At 46.5% G+C, this 23,510-nt stretch overlaps 1 protein-coding gene across 1 annotated transcript; it reads left to right on the forward strand.

The window, feature by feature from the left end:
- Nucleotides 1–3,487: 3,487 nt before the first annotated feature.
- Nucleotides 3,488–23,010, forward strand: PES1 (pescadillo ribosomal biogenesis factor 1). Its single transcript, XM_056859313.1, has 15 exons — nt 3,488–3,544; nt 6,080–6,159; nt 6,804–6,957; nt 7,390–7,499; nt 8,279–8,450; nt 9,387–9,476; nt 17,010–17,126; nt 18,607–18,684; nt 18,889–18,978; nt 19,234–19,364; nt 20,610–20,735; nt 21,360–21,544; nt 21,674–21,801; nt 22,469–22,636; nt 22,904–23,010. Exons 1-15 carry the CDS (start codon nt 3,521–3,523, stop codon nt 22,985–22,987), a joined length of 1,737 nt encoding a protein of 578 aa, XP_056715291.1. The 5' UTR covers nt 3,488–3,520; the 3' UTR covers nt 22,988–23,010.
- Nucleotides 23,011–23,510: the final 500 nt, after the last annotated feature.

A 23,510-nucleotide genomic window follows, 5' to 3' on the forward strand; every position in this document is an offset into this window, starting at 1 on the left:
CTCAAGGCAGATTACACAGTGTAAGTCTGTGCAATTAGTAGAATAATACATCTGATAAGTGAAGCATTAGGACTAGGATTGCAGAAATCTGAAATCAGTGCATAAGTATTAGACATAAGGAGTTAAAAATGCCAAAAACTGGAACTGTGTTAGTAGATAACAATATAGTGAGAGCAAGATACTACGTATGGCAAATAGCTTAATCCACAGTTCTGTTCCCTTTATTAAATCACCTTCTGGAAACCTGCATCATAATATAGACTTTATAAACATGCTTTGCCATCCTCCTCCTGTGGTGACAGGTTTTTTAAAAAAAATAGAAATCGACCACACAAGATTAAAGTCAGACCAGCCCTAAAGGACCCAGACAGCAAAAAAACTTGCTTGTTTGCTACCACTCTGTACAACAGAATCTGACATACAACAACCCTTGAATCTTTCTTTGTCATGCTGCTATCTTTACCTTCGTGCTTAAAGCCAAGCTGCTTTGCAAGGCAATTAATTCTGTGTATGCTTACACAGTCCTTACTATGTTCACAGAACTTTCTTACAAAGAAGCCTGGATTTGCAGCCCTTAATAATTTGCAGCTGTGACCTGGAGAGCCCCAGGCTAGCCTGATCGCGTCAGATCTGAGAAGCTAAGCAGGGTTGGCCCTGGCTAGTATTTGGATGGGAGCACTGGGAGACCTACAAGGAATACCAGGGTCGAGATGCAGAGGCAGACAATGGCAAGCCACCTCTGGACGTCTCTTGCCTTGAAAACTTTGCCGGGTCACCATAAGTCAGCTGTGACTTGGCGGCAAAAAATAATAATAATCAAACCAGTTTAACTGAGAAAGGATCATATTCAGAAAACAAAAGGTAAAACAGGTGCTGCAATGCAGCCCTACCCCCTCAGCAGCTGTAGACTCTTGCTGCCCCAGGAGGCTTCACCACTTCCCTTTGGGTTATAAATTGGGGAAGGGGCTAAAAGCAGCTGGAAAGACCTCTCCTCCAGTCCCTCGGCAAAAGCAAGACGATCCTCTTTTCTGCTCTTGTTTACTTGAGGTCACGTGATCCTCCTTCCAGCTGCTGAAATCAGCTGTTCAAAGGGCGTTTGTTTCAAAAGAGAAAGCCTGGGCTAGAATTTTAGACGGAAGCAACGGGTTAACTTTAAAATGCCAAGGAGCATTCATCCCCTCAAATTACTTACCTTTTAGAAAGCAACGGTCCTAATTCCTCAAAAAGCACGCCTCTGAGCCCATTTTCAAGCTGACGTTTGCGCGCAATTATTTTACATTAGGTTATACATGATTCCTTGCAGAATAAGCACAGGCTGGAGAGAATATGGTTAACAATCAACCGCTACTGCCTTTATATGCTTGCCAGTTTGTTTACCCTTCTGTCACACAGTTTGATATACTACTGTTTACTGCACTCGTACACTATAAATAGCAGCAATTTTGGCTCCACATGGAGTGGTGACATCAAATGTTATGATACACTGAGGAATGAAGTGCTGTCAAATGTCACAATAACTGCATCTAGTTCAAATGTGTTTAGGAGAAGACTGGGCTATGCAAGAGCAAAGCATGTCCTCAATGGGGAGCTACAGCCAATCTCAGCTCCATGATCTAAGTACCTTGCTGATACACCTATTTGCAAGTAAGCATGCATTGGTGGCATTCACGCATCAAGTTTTAAGTCTACACCTAAAAATGCACACTACCCATAACTCTGTGCAGAAGTTCTCAGGTTCAGCCCCCAGTTAACGAATCTCAGGGCTTGGCAGTAGCTCTCATACAGTCAGAGGAGACAGTTCTAGAGCTGAGCTAGAATGAAAATGGCCTGACAATGTAAGGCAGCATCATGTTTTGCGTGTGCTCTTATAGAACATGAGTTCAGCTTGGTATGTTAACTTTCCCCATTAATTAAAGTGTATTATTGTTTATATATAATATATATAATATACCACACCATCAGTACCCTTCTCTCCCATAAACCCATCCTCTCCCCTACATAAACAGGGGAAAGGGAAAGAAAGCCTCATCCAAACATACATGTTTTATACCAAGTTTCATTGAGCTCTAAAAATTCAGGCCAAATACGGTTGTATTTCATGCCTGCCTCCCATCTAATAAATGCTTTTTTTCTGAAAGCTTTTTCTGCCCAAATTACTATATGTGATAGAATTACAACTTTCCAGTGTTTATGAAAAAAAGGTTTGGCTATGACAGCAGCCTTTAAAATCCAGAGTTTCTGACTTGATGAGAGCTCCCACATAGAAGGAACATGACCTAAGAGCAGCTGTGAGCATCTGACACACCGTCAGGGTCATGGGGGCTTCAACAGCCCTCAGACTAGAAAGGAAAAGGAGTCAACAGCACCCTAGAGCAGTGTAAGAATTCATTAACTAGCATTATTCACAGACTTTCACCACTTCAAAACAACAACCCACAACTCACTAGGATAGACTAAGTATCACTAAAACATCTAGGTTGCATCTACAAAGCCTGGATGCAGATTCCTGAGCAGCTCTCAGGTCATCTCATTGAGGTCCCTTGGCAAATAACGGTGCCACTCCCACAGCTCAATAGATTTACTCCCAAATAAAGGTGCCCGGTTTTGAAACCAACTCTAAATTGGCCAGTGGCAGAAACGGTTAAACGCAACATAATTATGTTTTTCAAAGATGCAGAAAAAAAATTCCCCAAAGGACCTGCAAATTGCAGTAATAACGAGGGGAACTCCGAAACAGCAAGACGCTTTACACTGCACAAACAACCCATGAAAAAGCCAGACAATGCCCAAAGATAATTCACAGTGGGTAGCCGTGTTAGTCTGTCTGCAGTAGTAGAAAAGGGCAAGAGTCCAGTAGCACCTTAAAGACTAACAATAATATTTTCTGGTAGATACAGCCAGAATGTGTCTGAAGAAGTGAGCTGTGGCTCACAAAAGCTCACACCCTACCAGAAAATATTCTTGTTAGTCTTTAAGGTGCTACTGGACTCTTGCCCTTTTCTACTAATGCCCAAAGAGTATTTCAGTCTGCCCTTCTCTATCCCGGTATGTCTTTGGATTCCACCAATTGCCCTTCTCCATCCCAGCATTCTTTGCAACCCTATCCTTTTTGACTATCGCTTCCCGTACATATCTGGAAGGCTTCCTAGCTCCTCGTCTCTATGATGGTCCGCCAAACCCCCAGCATGCTTTGCGTCCTTCCCTGTCGCGTCTTCAGGAGGACCGGGTTGAGGCGCTTTTGTAGCTGTCCCAGAAATGCCTTTTCAAAGGGGCACTCGTTCTCGGAGAGCTTCTCCGGGTTCTTTCTCTAGAGAGATTCACCGACGTGTTGTAGAAGAGCGGGGTTATTTTTTTCCCTCTTTCCTCCTTGAATCGGTGTCTCTTGTGAGGCTTCTGATCAGGCAAATTTGACAGTTCGCAGCAGGGCCCTGAGAACGTGCTCGGGGGCGGAGCCAAGTGCAGTCACCACGTGGGTGTTGGCAACGAGGGCGAGGAGGAAGAACCCCCTGCTTCGGTAGTAATGGGTGGCTTGGAGAAAAAGAAGGTAAGTGGGAAGAGTTTGCATCTAATCAGGCTCGACCATTTAGAATGTGCTTTAGTGCTCTGTGTGTCTGCGCGCAAAGTGCCATCAAGTCGCAGCCAACTTATGGCGGCCCCTTTTGGGGTTTTCATGGCAAGAGACTAACAGAGGTGGTTTGCCAGTGCCTTCCTCTGCACAGCAACCCTGGACTTCCTTGGTGGTCTCCCATCCAAATACTAACCAGGGCTGACCCCCTGCTTAGCTTCTGAGATCTGACGAGATCAGGCTAGCCTGGGCCATCCAGGTCAGGGTTCATTAGTGCTCTTAAGTAAAAGGTAAAGGTCCCCTGTGCAAGCAATTGGGCATTCCTGACCCATGGACGTCACATCCCGACGTTTCCAAGGCAGACTTTGTTTGCGGGGTGGTTTGCCAGTGCCTTCCCCAGTCATCTTTCCTTTACCCCCAGCAAGCTGGGTACTCATTTTACTGACCTCGGAAGGATGGAAGGCTGAGTCAACCTTGAGCAGGCTACCTGAAACCAACTTCCGTTGGGATCGAACTCAGGTCGTGAGCAGAGCTTTTGACTGCAGTACTGCAGCTTAACACTCTGCGCCACAGGGCTCCTTAAGTGCTCTTAAGGCCCTCAATATAATTTTTACAACAGCCATGTCAGGTGGGATACTGTCGTACTCATAACTCGGGTGCCTGGGTTTGTCAAGCCCCACTTGGTTAGTTCATGGTAGAGGTGGGATTTGAACTGGGATCTCTTGGTTTGTCGGTCGTTCCTGGCTAGGAGACTGGGTTATAGAAACGACCGTCTTATTCAGACTGCTAGTGGTGAGTTCCAACGTGGAAGGTTTGCTTACATAAGAAAAGCACCTATGAGAATAGAGCAGTGAGAAAAGCGCTATTCTTTCTCTTTGCTTATTTTCTTAGCTAGGTATTGCATTTTAAATCATATTTGCCTTCCAAGGAGTGAATTTTCCGTACTTACATTTTATGTTCATAACAGCCCTGGAGGTAATTCACAGTGGGTAGCCGTGTTAGTCTGTCTGCAGTAGTAGAAAAGGGCAAGAGTCCAGTAGCACCTTAAAGACTAACAAAAATATTTTCTGGTAGGGTATGAGCTTTCGTGAGCGACAGCTCACTTCTTCAGATATCTGAAGAAGTACTGGACTCTTGCCCTACCTGAAGAAGTATCTGAAGAAGTGAGCTGTCGCTCACGAAAGCTCATACCCTACCAGAAAATATTTTTGTTAGTCTTCAAGGTACTACTGGACTCTTGCCCTTTTCTAGCCCTGGAGGTAGGTTAAGGTGAGCTAGACTGACTGGCCCAAGGTCACCCAGTGAGTCTCATGGCACTTGTGGGGGTTGAGCCTGGATCTCCCTAGGCCTGGCCCAGTTCTAAATATTATGCTGGGGATAAAGTGTAGATGACTGGGGAAGGCAGTGGCAAAGCACCCCCTAAACATAGTCTGCCTAGTAAACATCGTGAAGTGATGTCACCCAGTGTGTCAGTAATGACCTGGTCCTTGCACAGGGGACTACCTTTACCTTTTAATGGATTTCCTATTTAATATTTCTAGGAGTTTTTAATGCAGAGGAACATTCCACAGTATGATTATCAACCAGTTGTTTGGAGTGGTGAATTCCATTCTACTGTTTCAGCTCTTTTAGCTGTGCTGCTCCAGCTCTTTGAAATACTTGATGTTTATTTTCCCATGCGTAAATCAATGTCTAGCTGGGAAGGGGGCAGAGCATGGAAGATCACAATGGATACTTCTCCAAGTAGGCAGGAAAATGGCAGTTTATTCTCTGGAATTTTTTTGAGTTAATATGTGAAGAGGTCATCCTAAATAGTTTTGAGATAGTTTCAAAACAAGTTCATAATCTGCAAGCCTGTTAACAACTAGTGACTGACAATTGATATCATTGTTACAGTGCACTTTTTTGTGTGGAATTAATAAATTGTGGCTACTTCATTTTTGTGTGCTTCACTATGGAGGTCTAGCAATATCTCTGGCAAAAATTTAGATGTTTCCTTTACTGTGATTTGTTAATTGGGTGTCTGATAAACGGATTATGAACACCTGGAGGCAGAGGACAAGGGAAGGGGGGAAGTGGTCAGAGTTATAGTGATGGTGGAGGCTCTGTATGAGAGGGCGAATAATCAAAGAGGGACTGCCTGCACTAGAAGAAATCATTGGGACAGATGGGGGGGGGGGGTCCAGTGGAACTTGGACATGATTTAAACAGATGAAGCTGTTGTCATGTGGCTGATCAGTGACTAATTAATGCAGATATGATATTTGATGTGTGTGCAAGTGCATGTGCTACAGGCTGTGGGATTTATTGAATCTTTAGCATCTAAAGCTCCTGTTTCCTTCTCTCTGGACAACAGCATCTTTTCCTCTTATCTTTCTGGGGGATCCAGCCTCCCTGCAATAGGGAGGCTACAGATCACTGCTAATTAACTTTGGCTTCTGTTTGAGGAATCATCAGCTCCTAACATTTGTCTCTCTGTTGTTCTGCCATCTTCCCCCCCTTCCTCCAAAAAAGTATGAGCGAGGCTCTGCTACCAACTACATCACCAGAAACAAAGCCCGGAAGAAATTGCAGCTGAACCTTGCAGATTTCAGGTATGGGGGAAAAAATGTGTTGGTATTATTTACCAGGCCCATTGTCATGTGCCAACTCTCCTGCAAATGGCCCCCATCCATTTTTAATCCTTTTATTTCCCTTGTCAATTTGGGGCTTGTGTGCAGTTGCAGGATAGAATCGCCCTCCCTCCAGCCAGTTTATCCACTGCAAGTTTTCTTCTGCATTATTTGGAAACATGGATTTGTGAACACCTATTATTGGACAGAATCTTTAGTTCCTCCCTGAGATACCTTCCTCTAATGCCTGTGTTGCATCACGGCCCCAATTCACAGATCCTCACTCCACCGTGAGCTGTAGATGTGTAGCTGAGTGCAAGGATTCTGTGCATTTGCTTGCTGAAGAAACCACAGCTGTTGAGGGGAGTAGACGGTAAATTTAGAAAGGGGACCCTGAGTTCAAAAATTTGAGAAACATGGATAGAAATCATAGAGTCTCTTTCTACACTTCAGAATTGAATGTACTGGATGGATTTGGGGGTGTTACCAGCGGTACAGGCTTTTTTTGGCAGCCGCTGGCTTAGAAATAAATAACTCTGCTTCCTCTGTTTAAACTTCCAGTTGCCTGGGATTTGAGTGCAAGGGCTAATTGACAAGGTTGTGTCTGACATCTTTGTCTCTTGCAGGCGTCTGTGCATTCTAAAAGGGATTTACCCCCATGAGCCCAAACATAAGAAGAAAGTGAACAAAGGCTCTACTGCTGCCCGGACTTTCTACCTTCTCAAAGACATCAAATTCCTCTTTCATGAACCAATTGTTAACAAGTTCCGGGAATATAAGGTATTGTGATCCAGTAGCTGATCAGAAGTAGTAGATTACTCTTTCACTGCATAGACCCCTTTACGGTAACAGGGAAGGGGGGTTCCCATGTCTTCTGAGTACTTCCATTTTTGCTTAAGTCAGACAGCATCCCTGTGTTGATTCTTTTTCCTGTATCTTAACGACAATTGTTTGAGTGCAAGATTCTGTTCGTGCCTTGTATGGTGCTAATGAATCATGTTATATTGTTTTGAATATTATATCTATTCAGTCTTGCTTGGGTTACTTAGCATTTCTGGTGGTGACTTCAGCCACTGTGCCACATATGGTGGGCCAGGTACTTCACCCTTCAGTGGACCTTGTGGAATGTTGGTGGGCAGCTGGCTGTAATATTGAACTGTGCGGTGAGAAGCTGCAAAATGTGGTCCCTCTGAAACTTTTGTCTCCCTCTAGGTGTTTGTCCGCAAGTTGCGCAAGGCATACGGCAAGTATGAATGGAACTCTGTGCAACGGCTGAAAGACAACAAACCAAGCTATAAGCTGGACCACATTGTCAAGGAGAGGTGAGGGAGGCACTCAAAGAACTTTGTGGAATGGACATTTTGGGATCTAGATGCAAGGGTGACAGAAGACTAGGGACCTTGAACTTAATTAATAAATTAGCACAATAAATAATAAAGATATTTATACCCCTACCTTTCTTCTCGGCTCAGGTCCACAGCACTTGGCTATAATGTCAAATTTCTGGAAATTTTGAATCCATTGGGAGGGGACACAATCCCCCTCCCCTTTTTTGGAAAAAAAAATAGAAATTTGGGGGGAAATTAAAATATATGATACTGACTGTCAAGCCAGAACATATTTTACTGTTTTAATGATCTAAAATATCATCTTTATTATTTGCACATAAAATTGTACAGTTTTGCATGTTTACTATATGTATAAGTGCCTTAGTATTCTGCAAGCAAAATTATGAATATATCCAATGTGGGAGAAGGTGAGAGAGTACTAGCTAGGTGGAAAAACTGAAGACCACTTAAATATGCCAATAGTTTCCTAATGCTCTATCATCTTCCTACCAGTTCCCGTAACATCTTCAGGGAACAGGAGAATCTGGTTGGGAGGAAAAATTGAAGACAGCAGGAAAAAGATGTGTTCCCTGTTGCTCAGAGGTCCATTTATAGGCATCCAGGGTCTGTAAGAATAGCTCATGGCTCTTGTTGGCAGGACTAGCTGAGAAGCCTTCTGAATTGCAGTCATGCACATGTGGCCTGAGAGCTAATCTGGGCATTTTAAAAAGGCTGTATAACTCTGTCTTTCTCATCCCCTGTGGTGGCTGCAGATACCCCACTTTCATTGATGCTGTGCGGGACCTGGACGACGCTGTCTCCATGTGCTTCCTCTTTTCAACTTTTCCTCGCACTGGCAAGTGTCACGTTCAGACTATCCAGCTTTGCCGCCGACTCACTGTGGAGTTCATGAACTATGTCATTGCTGCACGGGCTCTGCGCAAGGTCAGCAAGGAACGGCTGAGATGCTCTTGGTCCTGGAGAGGGTTGCTGTGTTGTGTCCGTTCTCCATGCAGCACACTGGGACTAAATGCGGGTGTGATAGTACTAATAATATCTCTTAGCTAAATGCTTGAGTAGTGTTTTGAGTCTCTGTGTGTAAAATGCTGTCAAGTCACAGCCAAACCTATGGTGATCCTGTAGAGTTTTCAAGGCAAGGGACAAACACCTATAAACAGAAGTGGTTTACCATTGCCTGCCTTGTGTTAGAGACCCTGGTTTTCCTTGGTTAAAATTAATCTAGCAGAGAATCTTATGGCACTTTTTTTTTTGCTCCAGCATCTAGTACTTGGATGCTGTCAGGAATAATAGCTGTTTATAGACCTCTTTAAATTTGTCTAACTCATCTATAAAAGCCCAAGTTCTGTTGCAGTATGAAAGAGGCATTTTCTGCATTGATTGGCAGTTGCTCTGTAGGGTCTCTGGCAGAAATTGTCCTTTGTTGAGACCCCTTTCGCCTGGAGGTGCTGGGGAATGAACTTGTAAAGCTGTGGTCCAGGTGAAGATGCCACACGCTGTTAAAGGGAAAGGTGATCTGTCAAATTTTCCTTTTTGTTCCCTATAAACAGTTATGCACCACTACTAAAAACTCTTAAAATGCAAATGAGTTTTTAAAAATTGGACCCTCCCCAAATAATCCACTGAAGTTCGCTGAGGAGATGTCGTGATTGTAGTTGACCCTGCATTTTGACTGTAGTGTTATCATGAAGCTGCAGCTTATTTTTGGTTTATTAATGTTCCCAGAAGATGACATAAGAGAGGTAGCTGATCATCTTGTATCTGTAAATAGTGTTGGGATCCACGTGAGCAACAACTGGGGTTCCTCATCTAACCTCTCAGTTGCCCTTCTTGCTAAGATCTTTCTCTGGGTTCTCTTGCCAGGTGTTCCTGTCCATCAAAGGCATCTACTACCAGGCTGAAGTGATGGGGCAGCTTGTCACCTGGATAACACCTTATGCCTTTGCCCACAATGTGAGTACCAGCCATCTTACCACCTTCTGCAAGGGCAAGATTTTCTGCAGCATTTCTTCCTAAAAAATGAAGGCAGCCGACAAAGGTTATTGTGTTAAGGGGGTGGCTGAGTCAGAATGCTGCTGGTAATTCTCATGCTCTGAGGAGAATTAACATAGCTAGTGTGAATGTGGTTAATGAGTCCTGTATCTTGCCTGTCTCCTGTAATTAGAACTTTTATCTGCTTCTTCAAAACATGCTGGCCATAGTGATGTTTAAGCTGAGAGACCATGTAACATGTTATTGCATTGGAAGCACTATATATGTTTTTCTGGCGGATCTGCCCCAAGAAAGGATATAGCCAAACTAAAAGCATTCATTAATATATTAAATAAAACACTGATTTGCTCCCCACCAAAAGGTTAAAAGCCATATATATTAAAATCACTGTAAAGGTCCTAGAAGGCAGCTGCCTCAGTATACAAAGTGGTACAAAGGGGAAGCAGTTGTAATAAGTGTAGTTGGCTAGCAAGCACATGTCAGAAGAGATGGTCCTTTGGCTATGGGGGTCCCAGGCCTACTCAAAGTAGAGATGTGTTAAAAACTGCTTTGTAAAATGTGTCTGGAAAAGTAGTCCAGTAAAGAAGAGCTCTTGCATTTACATACCAGTATTGGTTATTTGTGATATAATACCAGATTGAAGCAGGGGGCAGGCAGACGAGCCTCCTCCCCATCTTACAAACACTTCCCCTCCTGGTCACCTGGAAGTGATTGTTATTTGCCATAGGTGACTAGGTGAATTGCTGTTCATAAGCAGTGTTGGATATGTTTGGAGTTCAAACTTGGATAAATGCAAACAGTATAATTGGTAGACATCAATGTGCATAACGGGGAATAGTCCTAGTGGCCTAAACAGTTCATAACAACAAAATAGTACTGGCACTGTCTTTTAAGTGGGTTTAAATGGCTTAGATAAATTGATAGAGGACATGGGTTTAAATGGCTTAGATAAATTGATAGAGGACATGGGTTTAAATGGCTTAGCCATGTCCTCTATGAATTTATCAGTTCTTTGTGGTCATGATAATCAGGAGGGCACTTTTTATATCTCTGAGGGGCTTAAGGGGCCGATTCTGCTGTCCTTGTGACTTCCTTCAGAGCCCAGTGGCGGTATCTGGCTGGCCATTGGTAGAAGGAAATGAACTAGCAGCGGAAGTTCCATGCTAATTCTGCAATTATAGGCTATAGAAACACTTTTCAGAATGGTCCTAGAGTTTATCACACCGCATGGTGTGCATTGTGTGTTTCCTCAGTAGAGACATAAACTCCAAATATCTGGGCCGTGGTGGGAAGGGCAGGCAGAACAGGGCAAGCAGAACCAATTGGGCTGGCAGGCCCGGAGTGGGGTGGGGTAGCCCCACACTCATCACAGCTGAAGGGGGAAAGAGGGTGGCCAGGGATAGTGGCTCCATGTCTGCAGCACACCTCCCCCTGCCCCCTTGAAGGGTCTGGGCCCTGCCATCAGTCACTGGGCAGCTGGTGAAGGTGGCCGTGGCCCCAGCAAACCCCCTCCCCTGCAGAGACCCCAAGCAGGCCCTTGGCCCAAGCGGTGCAAAAGGTGTCATCACCTTGAAAGGGGCACAGGGACACATATGGTACATGAGGCCCCCCGTCCACCCAGATGTCCAATTGGGACAGCTGCCTCTCTTCCATCCTTGGAGAGGGCTGACTCTCCAGCAACTGTATTATCAGAAACCCCTTGGGCTTGCAGGCAGTCTTGGGGAGCCCAATTCACTCCGCCCATGACAACTTGAGTCCCTGGTCAGGCAACCTCTGAACAGGGAGCCACATCCTGGTTCCTCTGTGGGTTTCCCCTGCAATGAGGAAGTTCTCCAGTGTCTCCCAAGTAGCCCATGAGGCCCTCGACATTCTAGGTACCCACCAGAACCGGAGGTCGAAGTAGCCTCTCCCCCATGTTCTGCTGGCCCATAGAACACATGAAGCTGCCTTATACTGAATCAGACCCTTGGTCCGTCAAAGTCAGTATCGTCTACTCAGACTGGCAGTGGCTCTCCAGGGTCTCAGACAGGGGCCTTTCACATCAGCTACTTGCCTCGTCCCTTTAACTGGAGATGCCAGGGGTTGAACCTGGGACCTCCTGCATGCCAAGCAGATGCTCTACCACTGAGCCACAGCCCCTCCCCTTGTCCTTCACACCAGCCTATCCCCACTCTGATTGGCAGGGAACTGAGTGTGGCAGGGTGGGGAGTGAAGCTCCTATCATGCTGGTGGAACTCCTCAAATTAGAGGTTAACTGTATTGAAAGAAGCCTGCAGAAACATTGTAGTCCATCAGTAATGATAGCTCCCGGTTGCCGGGGAGTGGCCCCATACTGGCATGGGCATCAGTCACGGATGATTTTCGAAAGCCCGTTCCAATGACCCAGCCACAAACTCCCTTGGGAATGCTTGGGCTGGGGGTGGGATGCAGACAGTGCAGGCATTGTGATCGCGTGGATGTTGTAGCTGCCTGTTTTTAGAATTACACCCAGTTTTTAAATAGGGTTTTTTCCTCTTGTGTTTTTCACCAAGCAGAGGAGAGAGGAGTGGGTGGGCAGGCCACTCCTCCCAGGAAAATGGAATAGTTATTCTTCCAACCACCCCCGTCCAGCAGGGGTTACTGAGGGGGTGAATCTCTAATGCTGTGTGAGAATAGGCCCTGGTGATCTGAACTCCATCAAACTCCCATGTGGAAGTTCAGTGCAGTAGAGTTCCAACAAGGATCCCCAAATGTCTTGGCTGGGCAGCTTGGACCTTCTTGGTGGTTCCCAGGACCTGAATGCTCACAGTGGCTCCACTGCAAACCCTGTGGCTGGGAGCTGGAAAACCATACCCATTTGTGTGCTGCTTTTATTTTTGTGACCTGCGTCCTCTTTTGGCTGACAGATTGTTCCATACCCGTTGACCAGTAGCATACCAAAACCCCTTGCGGAATGCATGGAAATGGCTCAGAGACCCCGGCTCCTGGGAGGGCTCCTTCTTGAACTCCTCCCCCGTCAATTATTCATCAAGTAGGCAGCTACTTGACCAGGCCACATGCACCAAACTCAGCGGAGTTGCTGGGAATAGCCAAGACCACCATCTTGTTTTGGGCAAGGGCCTCTTGCTGTCACAATCCTGGATGCTCTGCATGTTTTTTTCCTTGGTGTCTGCTGCCTCTCACTTTGAAAATCATTAACTACTTCAAAAACAAGGTGAAAGTATTTTTAGCTAAAGTTCACCAAGGCAGTTCAGCTCTGTTCTGGGAACCAGTAAGGAGAACATCTTTGCTGTCAGAGCTACAGTCTGGTACTACAGAGGAGTGTCTAGTTACCTCTTCTCTTCCCGCCCCCCCCCCAAAAAAAATCCTGGCTACCTCATGGTACAGTATGGTTCTTTCATCAGTGGGCTGCTCTTTTTCCGTCCTTCAGGTGCTTAGCTGTTTCACTGTACAGCTCTTTTTCTTGGAGACTAGTTGCAGCTACTGCACTTAGCTTCCAGTCATGTTACTCATTGATGCCTTGGACGTGTCCTGGCATGTTGTATTGCCTGCCTGAGAACCAAAGGAAGTGAGTGGCACATACAAAACGTTGGAGAAGTGGCAAAGCCAAAAGGTGCTAATGCAAGTACAGTGTTAAAATTCCTTGTTGTGGTTAGGAGGTAAAATTCCAGGCACATTTCAAGCTTTGTCCTTGGGGGGAAATGTTACTAATTGAAAAAAGGAGAGGTGCCAGCAAAACAGCTGCCCAGGCTGTGGAGCTCTGTCATGCATACCTAAGCACGGATAAGTGTTTTCCATTGGTAGCAGCCCACGATGCTGTTCCTGTGCAGAGTCACAAGGGTGAGTTCTCTTGCCTTGCCGGCATTGTGCTTAAACAGGCCCTGATCTCTACTGTTTCAATGGAAGGAGAAGTTACGTATTCCCTCAAGGAACATTCTTGAAACATGTTGTCAAGGTCGCTTTATAATTCTTTATAGAACAGATCTTTGCACTAAAGTTTTACCTGCAGCTGTTGGCTCTGCCTTTAGCTTCTTGGGTGTCTGAGTGGAACAAGGAGTTGGTTGGATGCCCATTGCCCTTTGTAACCTGTGTGTGCCGTGCCTTGCCTTTGGTTCCTGGCTGTATCAGCTCAGATTCTCTTGGGCTGGAAATCATTAATTTCAAAAATGTAGGTGCAAGTGACTCAGCTGACAGTTTTCCTGAGCTTTATTGCTAGAAACAATGGACACCAAATTATTGACAGATTGACAGACGACATCAAATTATTTAGGGTGGTTAAAACAAAATCGGACTGTGAAGAGCTCCAGAAGGATCTCTGCATACTGGAAGAATGGGCATTAAAATGCCAAATGAGATTCAATGTGAGTAAGTATAAAGTGATGCTGTCCTGGGTCGCCTTCAAGCCCACCCCAGAACTCCGCGAGGAACCCCCCGACGGGCCTCCCATGGCCCCACTCACCTCCAGACCAGCGGAGGGCGAGGCGCGGTGGGTCCCGGCAGGGCACGGGACCGGGCCGGTGTCTTGGGCCCATGAGGGCGGCGCAAGGTCAGGGAGTGGCCACCTCGGCACCCGGCGCCGGAGCGGAGGCCGCAGGCAGGCAAGGCGCCTCGGCCCGGCCGGCCGCATCAGCGGAGGGGAGGCGGAGATGGCGTGGGACGCGGGGGGGCAGGGGAGCGTGACGCTGCTGGAGATCCCGGCGGACGGCGGCCTCTGCCTCAGGGAAGAGGCGAGCGTGGGCCCGACGGGCTGGCAGCCACGGGCCAGCTAGGAAGGGGTGAGTCCCAGCCAGGAGGCCGGGTGTGGCCGGGGCCGCTGGGCGGGGGGCGAGCACGGAGGAGCAACCTCCATGCGCCACGGCCCACTCTTCCACTGGAGAACAGGCAGGGCAAAGCTGGAAGTAGGCTGCCCACTTATAAGGTGGGAGGTGCAGGGTCGTGGGTAGATAAGGGGAGAGAGAGCGGAGGCCGAGGAGGAGAGCCAGAGACGAGTGAGCGGCAGTGGCTGGAGCAAGCTCTGCAGGCTGACACGCTGGCTGACACAGCAGGCGAGGACAGCTCAGACTGCTGAGTGGTCTGAGGCTGAGGAAGCTCCTCTCGAGCGGACAGTGAGTGCCACGACTAGGGTGGAACCCAGGGACACGGTCCAAAGTCCTCACAGATGCATATTGGGACAAAAAATCCCAACTTCACATATACACTGATGGGATCTGTGCTGGCAGCTACAGGCCAAGAAAGGGATCTTGGGGTGGTAGTGGATAGCTCAATGAAGATGTCAACCCAGTGTGCGGCTGCGGTAAAAAAAACAAATTCCATGCTGGCTATAAGACCTGGAATAGAGAATAAAACTGCTGATATCATACTGCCCTTGTACAAATCTATGGTGAGACCACACTTGGAATACTGTGTACAGTTCTTGTTACCTCACCTATAAAAGGATATTACAGAGCTTGAGAAGGTGCAGAAAAGAGCAACCAAAATGATTAGGGGACTAGAGCAACTATCCTATGGGGAGCGGTTAGGACGCTTAGGGCTGTTTAGCTTGGAAAGAAGGCGGCTGAGGAGAGACATGATAGAGGTCTATAAAATTATGCATGGTTTGGAGAGAGTGGACAGGGAGACTTTTTCTCCCTCTCCCATAATACTAGAACACGGGGTCATCTCCTAAAGCTGGAGGGTGAGAGATTCAAAACAGATAAAGTATTTTTTCACACAACGCATAGTTAAATTGTGGAACTCCCTGCCCCAGGATGTGGTGATGGCTGCCAGCTTGGAGGGCTTTAAGAGGGGAGTGGACATATTCATGGAGGAGAGGGGTATTCATGGCTGTTAGTTAGAATGGATATTAGTCATGCTGCATACCTATTCTCTCTAGGTATCAGAGGAGCATGCCTATTATTTTGGGTGCGCTGGAACACAGGCAGGATGGTGCTGCTGCACTCGTCTTGTTAGTGGCTTCCTAGAGGCACCTGGTTGGCCACTGTGTGAACAGACTGCTGGACTTGATGGGCCTTGGTCTGATCCAGCAGGGCCTTTCTTATCTTCTTATGACACAGGGTCTGGGCTCAGGTAGTCCAACTAGTTCACTTAATTTCCTATGGATAAGATACCTTGGTTTCCCACAGCCAATCATAATTACCACTGGGGGACTAGGCACATGAGCGTTTGTGAATCAGAAGCAAAATCGAGGATTATTTTTCTCTGGTGCCCAGTGACAACAAGCAAGCTGTTAGCCTTACAAATAAGTCTGCAAAGTTAAGCTGTCTTTTCCATGTCAAGATCTGACTATAAAACCTTCAGACTGCGAACAAGGAGAAGACATTAAGCACGGAAGTGAGATTTCTCAGCTGGATAATATGCCGACTTATTGTAGTGTCATGTTTCCAGGTGTATAGGCTTGTGGAAAATATAAGCAGGAAACTATTGCTGGAAGAAGTACAAAATTTTGCAGGATTAAAACTAAAGTGTCACTTTCCTTCTCGTGGATTACTGGCACAGCTATATATGCTGAAATTAATTCCAAAAGAGTAAACAATGTGGCATTGGATGCAGTATTCCCTCTAAGAATCTCCTGCGGGGTAGGGATTTTCTAGCTGTTCTGGTTGCACAGACATGCATGAAGCCTATGAGCAGTTCTGATTGAAATCTAAATACAGCAGAAGGGCTGAATTATATTGAAGCAGGGGGATTCAATTCTTTCCCTTGGTGGAAAAGGCAACCAGCATAAAATGAGGCAAAATAGTAAATCTATTCTGCAGGTTTTGTCCAGCCTTCCGTGGTACAGAATTTTCATTGCCTGGCCAAAGAGCTTTAATACTTTTGCCCCAGGCCGCACACAGCCCTGATCACAAAGCTCCATTTTTCAGGAGGCCTGAATATTCTTTATGAGAGCCAGTGTGATATACTGGTTGAAGTATCATACTAGGATCTGGGAGACCTAGGTTCGAATCCCCACTCTGCCATGGAATCTTGTTGGGCGATCTTGGGCAGTCATGCACTCTCAGGGTTAAGATAAAATGCAGGAGAGCAATGTAAGCTCCACTGGGGAGAAAAATGGGGTGTAAATGAAATAAAATAATACTTTAAAATAATTAGCTGACATTTCTGACTGTGGCTTGGCACTAATATAGTATTTTCAGATGTACAGAATGTATATTCTTCTGTTTGGACAAATTCTGTCATTCAGAGGAAGCTGGATTTTGGACGGTTTGCTATTAATCCATAAGAACATAAGAGCCCTGTTTGATCAGGCCAAAGGTTACAGTATTCAGATTCCAGCTGTGCTCAGGAAGATGCTTCTTGACGGTGTCCTTTCCCTGTTCGTCTTCAGTATCTGATATGCAGAGCAAGAGTCTGTGTCTAAGGAAGTTCAGTTTAGTTGTTTGTGTACACGTGCTGTGAAAGAGAAGGTGAATGTTGGATTCTAACTGTGGGCAACAAACTGGGAGACTTTTTCAGCGAGGGTTTATGCATGGCATGGTCTCTGTGTGCCTACCCAATTGATTTCTGTTCTTTCAGCACCCAACAGATGTGGATTACAGGGTGATGGCCACCTTCACAGAGTTCTACACCACTCTCCTTGGCTTTGTCAACTTTCGCCTCTACCAGTCCCTCAACCTTCACTACCCACCAAAGGTGAGTCCACTCTTATGAACTACACAGGGACACAGCCTACTTTTAAGGGAAGTGTGGGGAGGACTAAAGGTTTGCAGTACTGTTCACCGGCACTCCCCCATAGCAACCCTCTAGTGCAGCTGCAGGAAAGAGAAGAATTCCATGGAGAAATCATAGAGTTGGAAGGGGCCATATAGGCCATCTAGTCCAACCCCCTGCTCAATGCAAGATCAGCCTAAAGCATCCCTGGCAAGCGTTTGTCCAGCTGCGGCTCAAAGACTGCCAGTGAGGAGGAGCTCACCACCTCCCTAGGCAGCAGATTCCACTGCTGATTCCACTGTAAAACAAATTTTCCTCATTTCCAGCCAGTACCTTTCCACCCATAATTTAAACCCATTGTTGCGAGTCCTATCCTCTGCTGCCAACAGGAACAGCTCCCTGCCCTCCTCTAAGGAGGAGCTATGGAGGAAACGGGATGATCTCAAGAAAGAATCCATGGCTCCAGCGTAGTGCACTAGTCTTGTGTGTTGAAGGCCCTAGGTTCAACCTCCAGGTGAAGAATTTCCAGTTGCAGCCTTTTTCTTCCAAAGACCCGAGAAAGCCACTGCTCATGTGACCGGGCAATATTTACAGTGCAATCCCAATGTGCCATTTACTTGGAAGTAAGACCTACTTTGTTCAGTGGCGCTTCCTTCCACGTACATAGACCACAGCCTTAGCTAGATGGATCAGTAGTGTAACTTGGTATGGCAGCTTCAGGTGCTGGAAAGCTCAAGGAAGCTGAGCTGTAAGGAAATATGGTGGGGGCTGCAGTAGGAAGTGAGAAAGAAATAAGGAAATTGTGTTTGGGAAACAGAAGAACTACTAGCTCCTTTATGTGGAACCGTTGATGTCAAGGGGGGGAGAGGGCTGTGTATAAGGTTGCTGTAAAGCCCATTCTGAGTCTCTTCTGCTTTCTCTGTGGGAGATTAAATAAAGGATTGTGGTGTGGAAGGGGCATGGCCTTAAGGCCAGAATCCTACATTCATTTGGTGGGAAACTTGAGCTTTTTTTGCAAGATGTAGATTTCCAAGGGAAAGGTTACACCAGTGGAAATGTCTCCCAGAGGGATCTCCATGAAGGCCTTTGTGTTGGTGACATGCTTGAGTATTCCCTTATTAAATTAATACTGAGGAAGGAACCCCATCCATGCATCTGTCTGCCAGCGTGGTGTAGTGGTTAAGAGCGGTGGACTCTAATCTGGAGAACCAGGTTTGATTTCCCACTCCTTCACATGAGCAGTGGACTCTAATCTGGTGAACTGGGTTGGTTTCCCCATTCCTGCACGTGAAGCCAGCTGGATGACCTTGGGCTAGTCACAGTTCTCTTACAGCTCTCTCAGCCCCACCTACCTCACAGGGTGTCTGTTGTGGGGAGGGGAAGGTGATTGTAAGCTGGTTTGAGTCTTAAGTGGTAGAGAAAGTCTGCATATAAAAACCAACTCGTCTTCGTCTTCTTTTAGATTGAAACCCAAGCTGCAGTTGAGCTGAAGCCGGAGGAAGGGGAGCCATATGCTTTGGACTCTGAGAGCTACATGGAGGTAAGAGGGCCAGTGCTGTTGGGATACCTGCTGGAATTTGCCTAAGTGGCCTCTGTCACTGTTATGTGGCCTCAAGTTCTGCCCCATAATTTGCCCTGCCGACTTGTTCAGTGCCAAGGTCATTGGGGTAACAAGCACCTCTGCTTCCCATTCACCTGCATGCTTTGGTTACTAAGATTTCTGTGGCTGCTTTGTCTTCTTTAGAAACTCTCAGCTCTTAGTGCCAGTCTGGCTCGAGTGGTTGCTCCGAATCCAGAGGATGAGACAGAAGCGGATGAGTTCCCTGTGGAGGGTGTAAGTACTGCAGGGAGGGGAGATGATAATGCAGATTTCCTGAACCCGCAATGGAAGTTCTCCTCCTCGTGGTTTGTGGGAGAGGGGCTTGCAAGGGGAGGAAGAAGGTGGTGAGCAGCTCAAGTCACTGTTCTGTTTGGCCATGGAGGGGTTGAGAGGGCAAGGACCCATCTCTGACTGGGACAGTAGCTCTTGTGTGGACTGGGGTTCTCGCGGAAATGTGGCCTGGAGGACTAAAAGAATCTCTTTGCTCAGGAGAGCACAGAGCAAGAGGAGGCTCGGCAAAAGGAACAGGAGGCCCTGGAGAAGCAGAAGAAGCTATTTGAGGGGTTGTGCTTCTTTCTGAACAGGGAGGTGCCCCGGGAGCCACTGGCATTTGTTATCCGGTATGTTAACAGTGTTTTTTGTGTGTTGGTCGTGACAGAGAGCGTGCAAGCTGCTTCTAGCAGACTTATTTTGAAGGAGAGGAGCTATCCACAAAGAACCTCGATTTATGACATCAGAGCTCCACCTATCCTTTTTCAAGGCTCAAGGACCTTGGACCAGGAGAACAGCACTAAACCATGATCTCATGCAGACTTTGAGGAAGTTGCTAAATCTAGGTTTACATGTTCACTTTTCAGGCCCTGAGACAGCAAACAAGAAACTTTTTTGTTAATTGCCCATGGAAAAATGTTTGCCTTGTGTTAAATTTCTCTTCTCTGGCAGAGGAAGGCAGGAAATACCCATGAATAATCAGGAAGAATATGGAAATGTTCCCAATACCCCTTGTTCTGTACACAGGTTGTATGTTCTTGCCTGGTTTAGAACTTAAGAGACATTACTTGAAATAGCTACATCAGGGGTTCCCAACCTTTTTGAGCCTGTGGGCACATTTGGAATTCTGAGACATCATGGTGGGCACAGCAACAACATGGCTGCTGCAGGAGGTGCGGAGCCACCCACAAAGTGGTTGCCAGAGCTTAACTTCAGTAACACAGTGCAGATTCTTGTGCTGTGGTGGCAGCTGCTGCCAAAGCAACATTTCAAAAAAAAATCTGTGCTGCCAATCAGAAGCCTTGCTGGGCAAAAGCCCTACCTGGCCCCACCCACCTCCTAAAGACACTTGGCGGGTGTCAGAAACAGGGTTGGAGGGTGCCATGGTGCCCACGAGCACTGCGTTGTGGGACCCCCTGAGTTACATTGTGACCTTGGGAGCACAGCCAGATCTAGTGAGTCTGAGAATCCAGGGGGTTTGGATAGGTTTAAAGCTCTGCATTGCTCTGTCTCTTCTCTCTCTCCTTCAAACAGCTATCAGTGGTAGAGCTTGATGTCAGAGTTTTGCTTTTGCGTTTCTTGTTTTCCATGTGTAGAAGTTAGGCTGTATCACAGACAGGCTGCATCACAGGCTGTATCACAGACAGCATCCCTGTCTTTTGAACACAGGGGGCAGAATCAGAAAGGAAGGTCCAGAACAAAACCATGCCATAGTCTCAGAAGTTTCCATCGGGGAACTTCATGACAGAGTGACATGAGCCCAGGCTTCCTTCCCGCTTGCATCTCTTAAGCATTCTAGTTGGTATCTGGCACTAAAGCCTGATGCCTGTCTGCTGTTTCTAGTTGACCCAAGAAGGGTGTCTTTCTTTTGGCAGGTGCTTTGGGGGCAAAGTGTCATGGGACAAGTCTGTTTGCATTGGCGCAACATACGATGTGACAGACCCAGCCATCACTCACCAAATTGTCGACCGGCCTAATATCGAAAAAGAGGTCATTGGCAGGTGGGTGCTGCTCGAGGGAAAAAGCATGAGATGGTAACAATGCTTTACATTTGAGAGCTGCTGCTTAACCTTGGACATCGCTCTGAAGGCCCTGGTTGCTGTGACGCTACTGGGGGACCGTGGATCACGGAAATCTGTGGGAACTGTTAAGTTGGTGTGGTCTTTGTGTTGGAAGTCAATGTGTACATCCTCCTGGTCTCAAACTGAGAGCAGGGAGAAGGTTGCAACTTTATTGGAAGCATCCTATACAGGCTCATCCAATTAAATTGAGAGCCAACATGGTGCAGTGGTTAAGAGCGGTGGTTTGGAGCGGTGGACTCTGATCTGGAGAACTGGGTTTGATTCCCCACTCCTCCACATGAGTGGCGGAGGCTAATCTGGTGAACTGGATTTGTTTCCCCACTCCTACACATGAAGCCTGCTGGGTGACCTTGGGCCAGTCACACTCTCTCGGCCCCACCTACCTCACAGGGTGTCTGTTGTGGGGAAGGGAAGGTGATTGTAAGCTGGTTTGATTCTTAAGTGGTAGAGAAAGTCGGCATATAAAAATCAACTCTTCTTCTAAATGTCTTTTCTGTGTCTGTCCAGTCTGGCTCTCATTAGATAATTTCCCTTCCTCCCCAGGTATTACGTCCAGCCACAGTGGGTCTTCGACTCTATCAATGCCAGGCTGTGCCTTCCAGTGGCAGACTATTTCGTTGGCGTGCTGCTCCCTCCACACCTCTCGCCATTTGTTACTGAGAAAGACGGGGACTACATACCTCCAGAGAAGATGAAACTACTTGCCTTGCAGAGAGGCGAGGAACCAGGTATTCCGTGCCTCCATGCTCTTATCAAGCCTGGATATTGTCAGTGGGATCGTACATCATTATAATCTTGCCAGGAGAGGGTGAATGTGATATTCCTGAATGGTAACAAAGCTTGGTTCTTTGCTGTAGAAGATGACAGTGAGGAGGAAGAGGAGGAAGATGAAGATGCAACAGAAGGCTCTGAAGTGGAGGAGGACTCTGATAAAGAAGATGAGGGACGACTGAAGAAGATGGAAGCCCAGAGGTCTCAGAGCAAGGTACTACACTTCAGCTCAAGATTTTAGCTGGCTGTTTCAGACCAGTATATTAACTTGAGCCTTCTACAGCAGCTGTTCACTGGCACCTCTCCTCTTTGCTCATTCTCTTTCAGTTTGCTTTCTTGTCCAATTCCTTCCTCTTACTTTCTGTTTCTCTAACACCTCTGAAGCACTTCCTTTTCCTTATCTGGCTTCTGTTTCTTGCTTCTCTTCCTCTTCTTTGGCCCCTATTTCTTCTGCTCCCTCCTTTCTGAGGCTCTGGGGAAGAGCCCTTACCTAGGATCAGAGCAATTTGGCCAATTGTCAGTAGAGATCCTTGTGCCTGCCGTGCCTTTAGTACAAGGCAGTCATTTGCCAAAAGAGGGCTCCTCACAATGCCCTGAGTGCATTAAAAACATACATTACAAAATCTAATTCAAATCATTATTTTGCACATTTGTTGAAACAGATTATGAGCATATTGCCTTAACCATGCATCACATTATCTATCATTACTAAATTTTCTTGGGTTTATCCTCACAACAAGGTAAGGTAAGCTTGGGAGATACTTTGATGGGCTTCACCACTCAAAAGTTCTTAGGCTTCCTTTTGTCTTCAAAATGGTTCTCTTTTTCTTTCGTTCAGCCCCTGCTCAACTTTTTGAGTTCACAGCCTTATTCTTTCTTAGAATCTCCCAGTGAAAGTGACAGCAGGCAAAGCCGTTAAAGAAGACAAGCAGCGGTTGGCACAAGAGCAGCAGAGTGAGGAGAAACGCTTGGCCATCATGATGATGAAGAAACGTGAGAAATACCTCTACCAGAAGATCATGTTTGGGAAAAAGCGAAAGATCCGAGAGGTACAGTTCCCTGCGGTGCTAGGCTTGTGATCTTTCCTGTTCATCTCAGAAATGTAAAACTTTCCCTCCTGTAAAGAATGCTGGCAAGCTGTGCATTGTGTGACACACAAGTGCCATCTGATCCAGGCATTGGCAAAAACGGATGCCATACAACCTTACCGTCAGGGAAGGGCCTATTAGGATGGCTGGGCGAGCAAGAGTGCATGATGTACTATGTGTGTCCAGAGACATTTCTGAAGCATCACTTAATATATTTGTCTCTTGCAGGCTAACAAGTTGGCAGAGAAACGCAAAGCTCATGATGCAGCATCAAAAGCAGAGAAGAAAAACAAGAAGGCAAGACGCAAGTAACACAGACCCTTCCTCTCAACCAATCTTCATCTTATGCAGGCCTTAAAGATGGGCCAAGAGATGGTCCTCTCATCTTGTGGAGGGAAACATGGGAGTCCTCTGGTCTGCTGACCTCCTCCCTCCAATATGTTTCTTCAAGCCAAAGCCATGGCTCCATGGGCTGCTTGGTGTAACATTGCTTTATTTAAATGGAATCTGAACTCTCTTCGGTATTTTCCACCATCCCTTTATGCAAAGACCGCTGCAAGTTAACCACTCAGGGCAGACCTGTTGCTCTTAGAGAAAAGTGGCCTCCTTCTCATGCCAATAATAGCATGGGGCAGCTGAGAGCGGATGAAGCTCTTCTGTCCCTGAAGGAAGGGAGATAAGCCCTCATGCACTTCTTGTGAGAAGGTTTCTCCTCCCTAATGGCTTCTGGCACACAACAGAAGAGGGCATTCCTTCTATTTTTGATGTCATTGACTTACAGTGAGTATATGAGAAGAACTTGTCGGGGAATAGATTACCTTGCAACTGTTCCTGT

This window comes from Euleptes europaea, chromosome 13, assembly GCF_029931775.1.
Source record: "Euleptes europaea isolate rEulEur1 chromosome 13, rEulEur1.hap1, whole genome shotgun sequence".
NCBI classification, from domain to species: domain Eukaryota; kingdom Metazoa; phylum Chordata; class Lepidosauria; order Squamata; family Sphaerodactylidae; genus Euleptes; species Euleptes europaea.

Bases quoted from the DNA above. Each gene is read 5' to 3' on its own strand.
- PES1 (XM_056859313.1), top strand. From the start codon at position 3,521: ATGGGTGGCTTGGAGAAAAAGAAG. The intron at 18,685-18,888 runs GTAAGAGGGCCA...TGTCTTCTTTAG, and splicing joins ACTCTGAGAGCTACATGGAG to AAACTCTCAGCTCTTAGTGC. The intron at 21,802-22,468 runs GTACTACACTTC...ATTCTTTCTTAG, and splicing joins CCCAGAGGTCTCAGAGCAAG to AATCTCCCAGTGAAAGTGAC.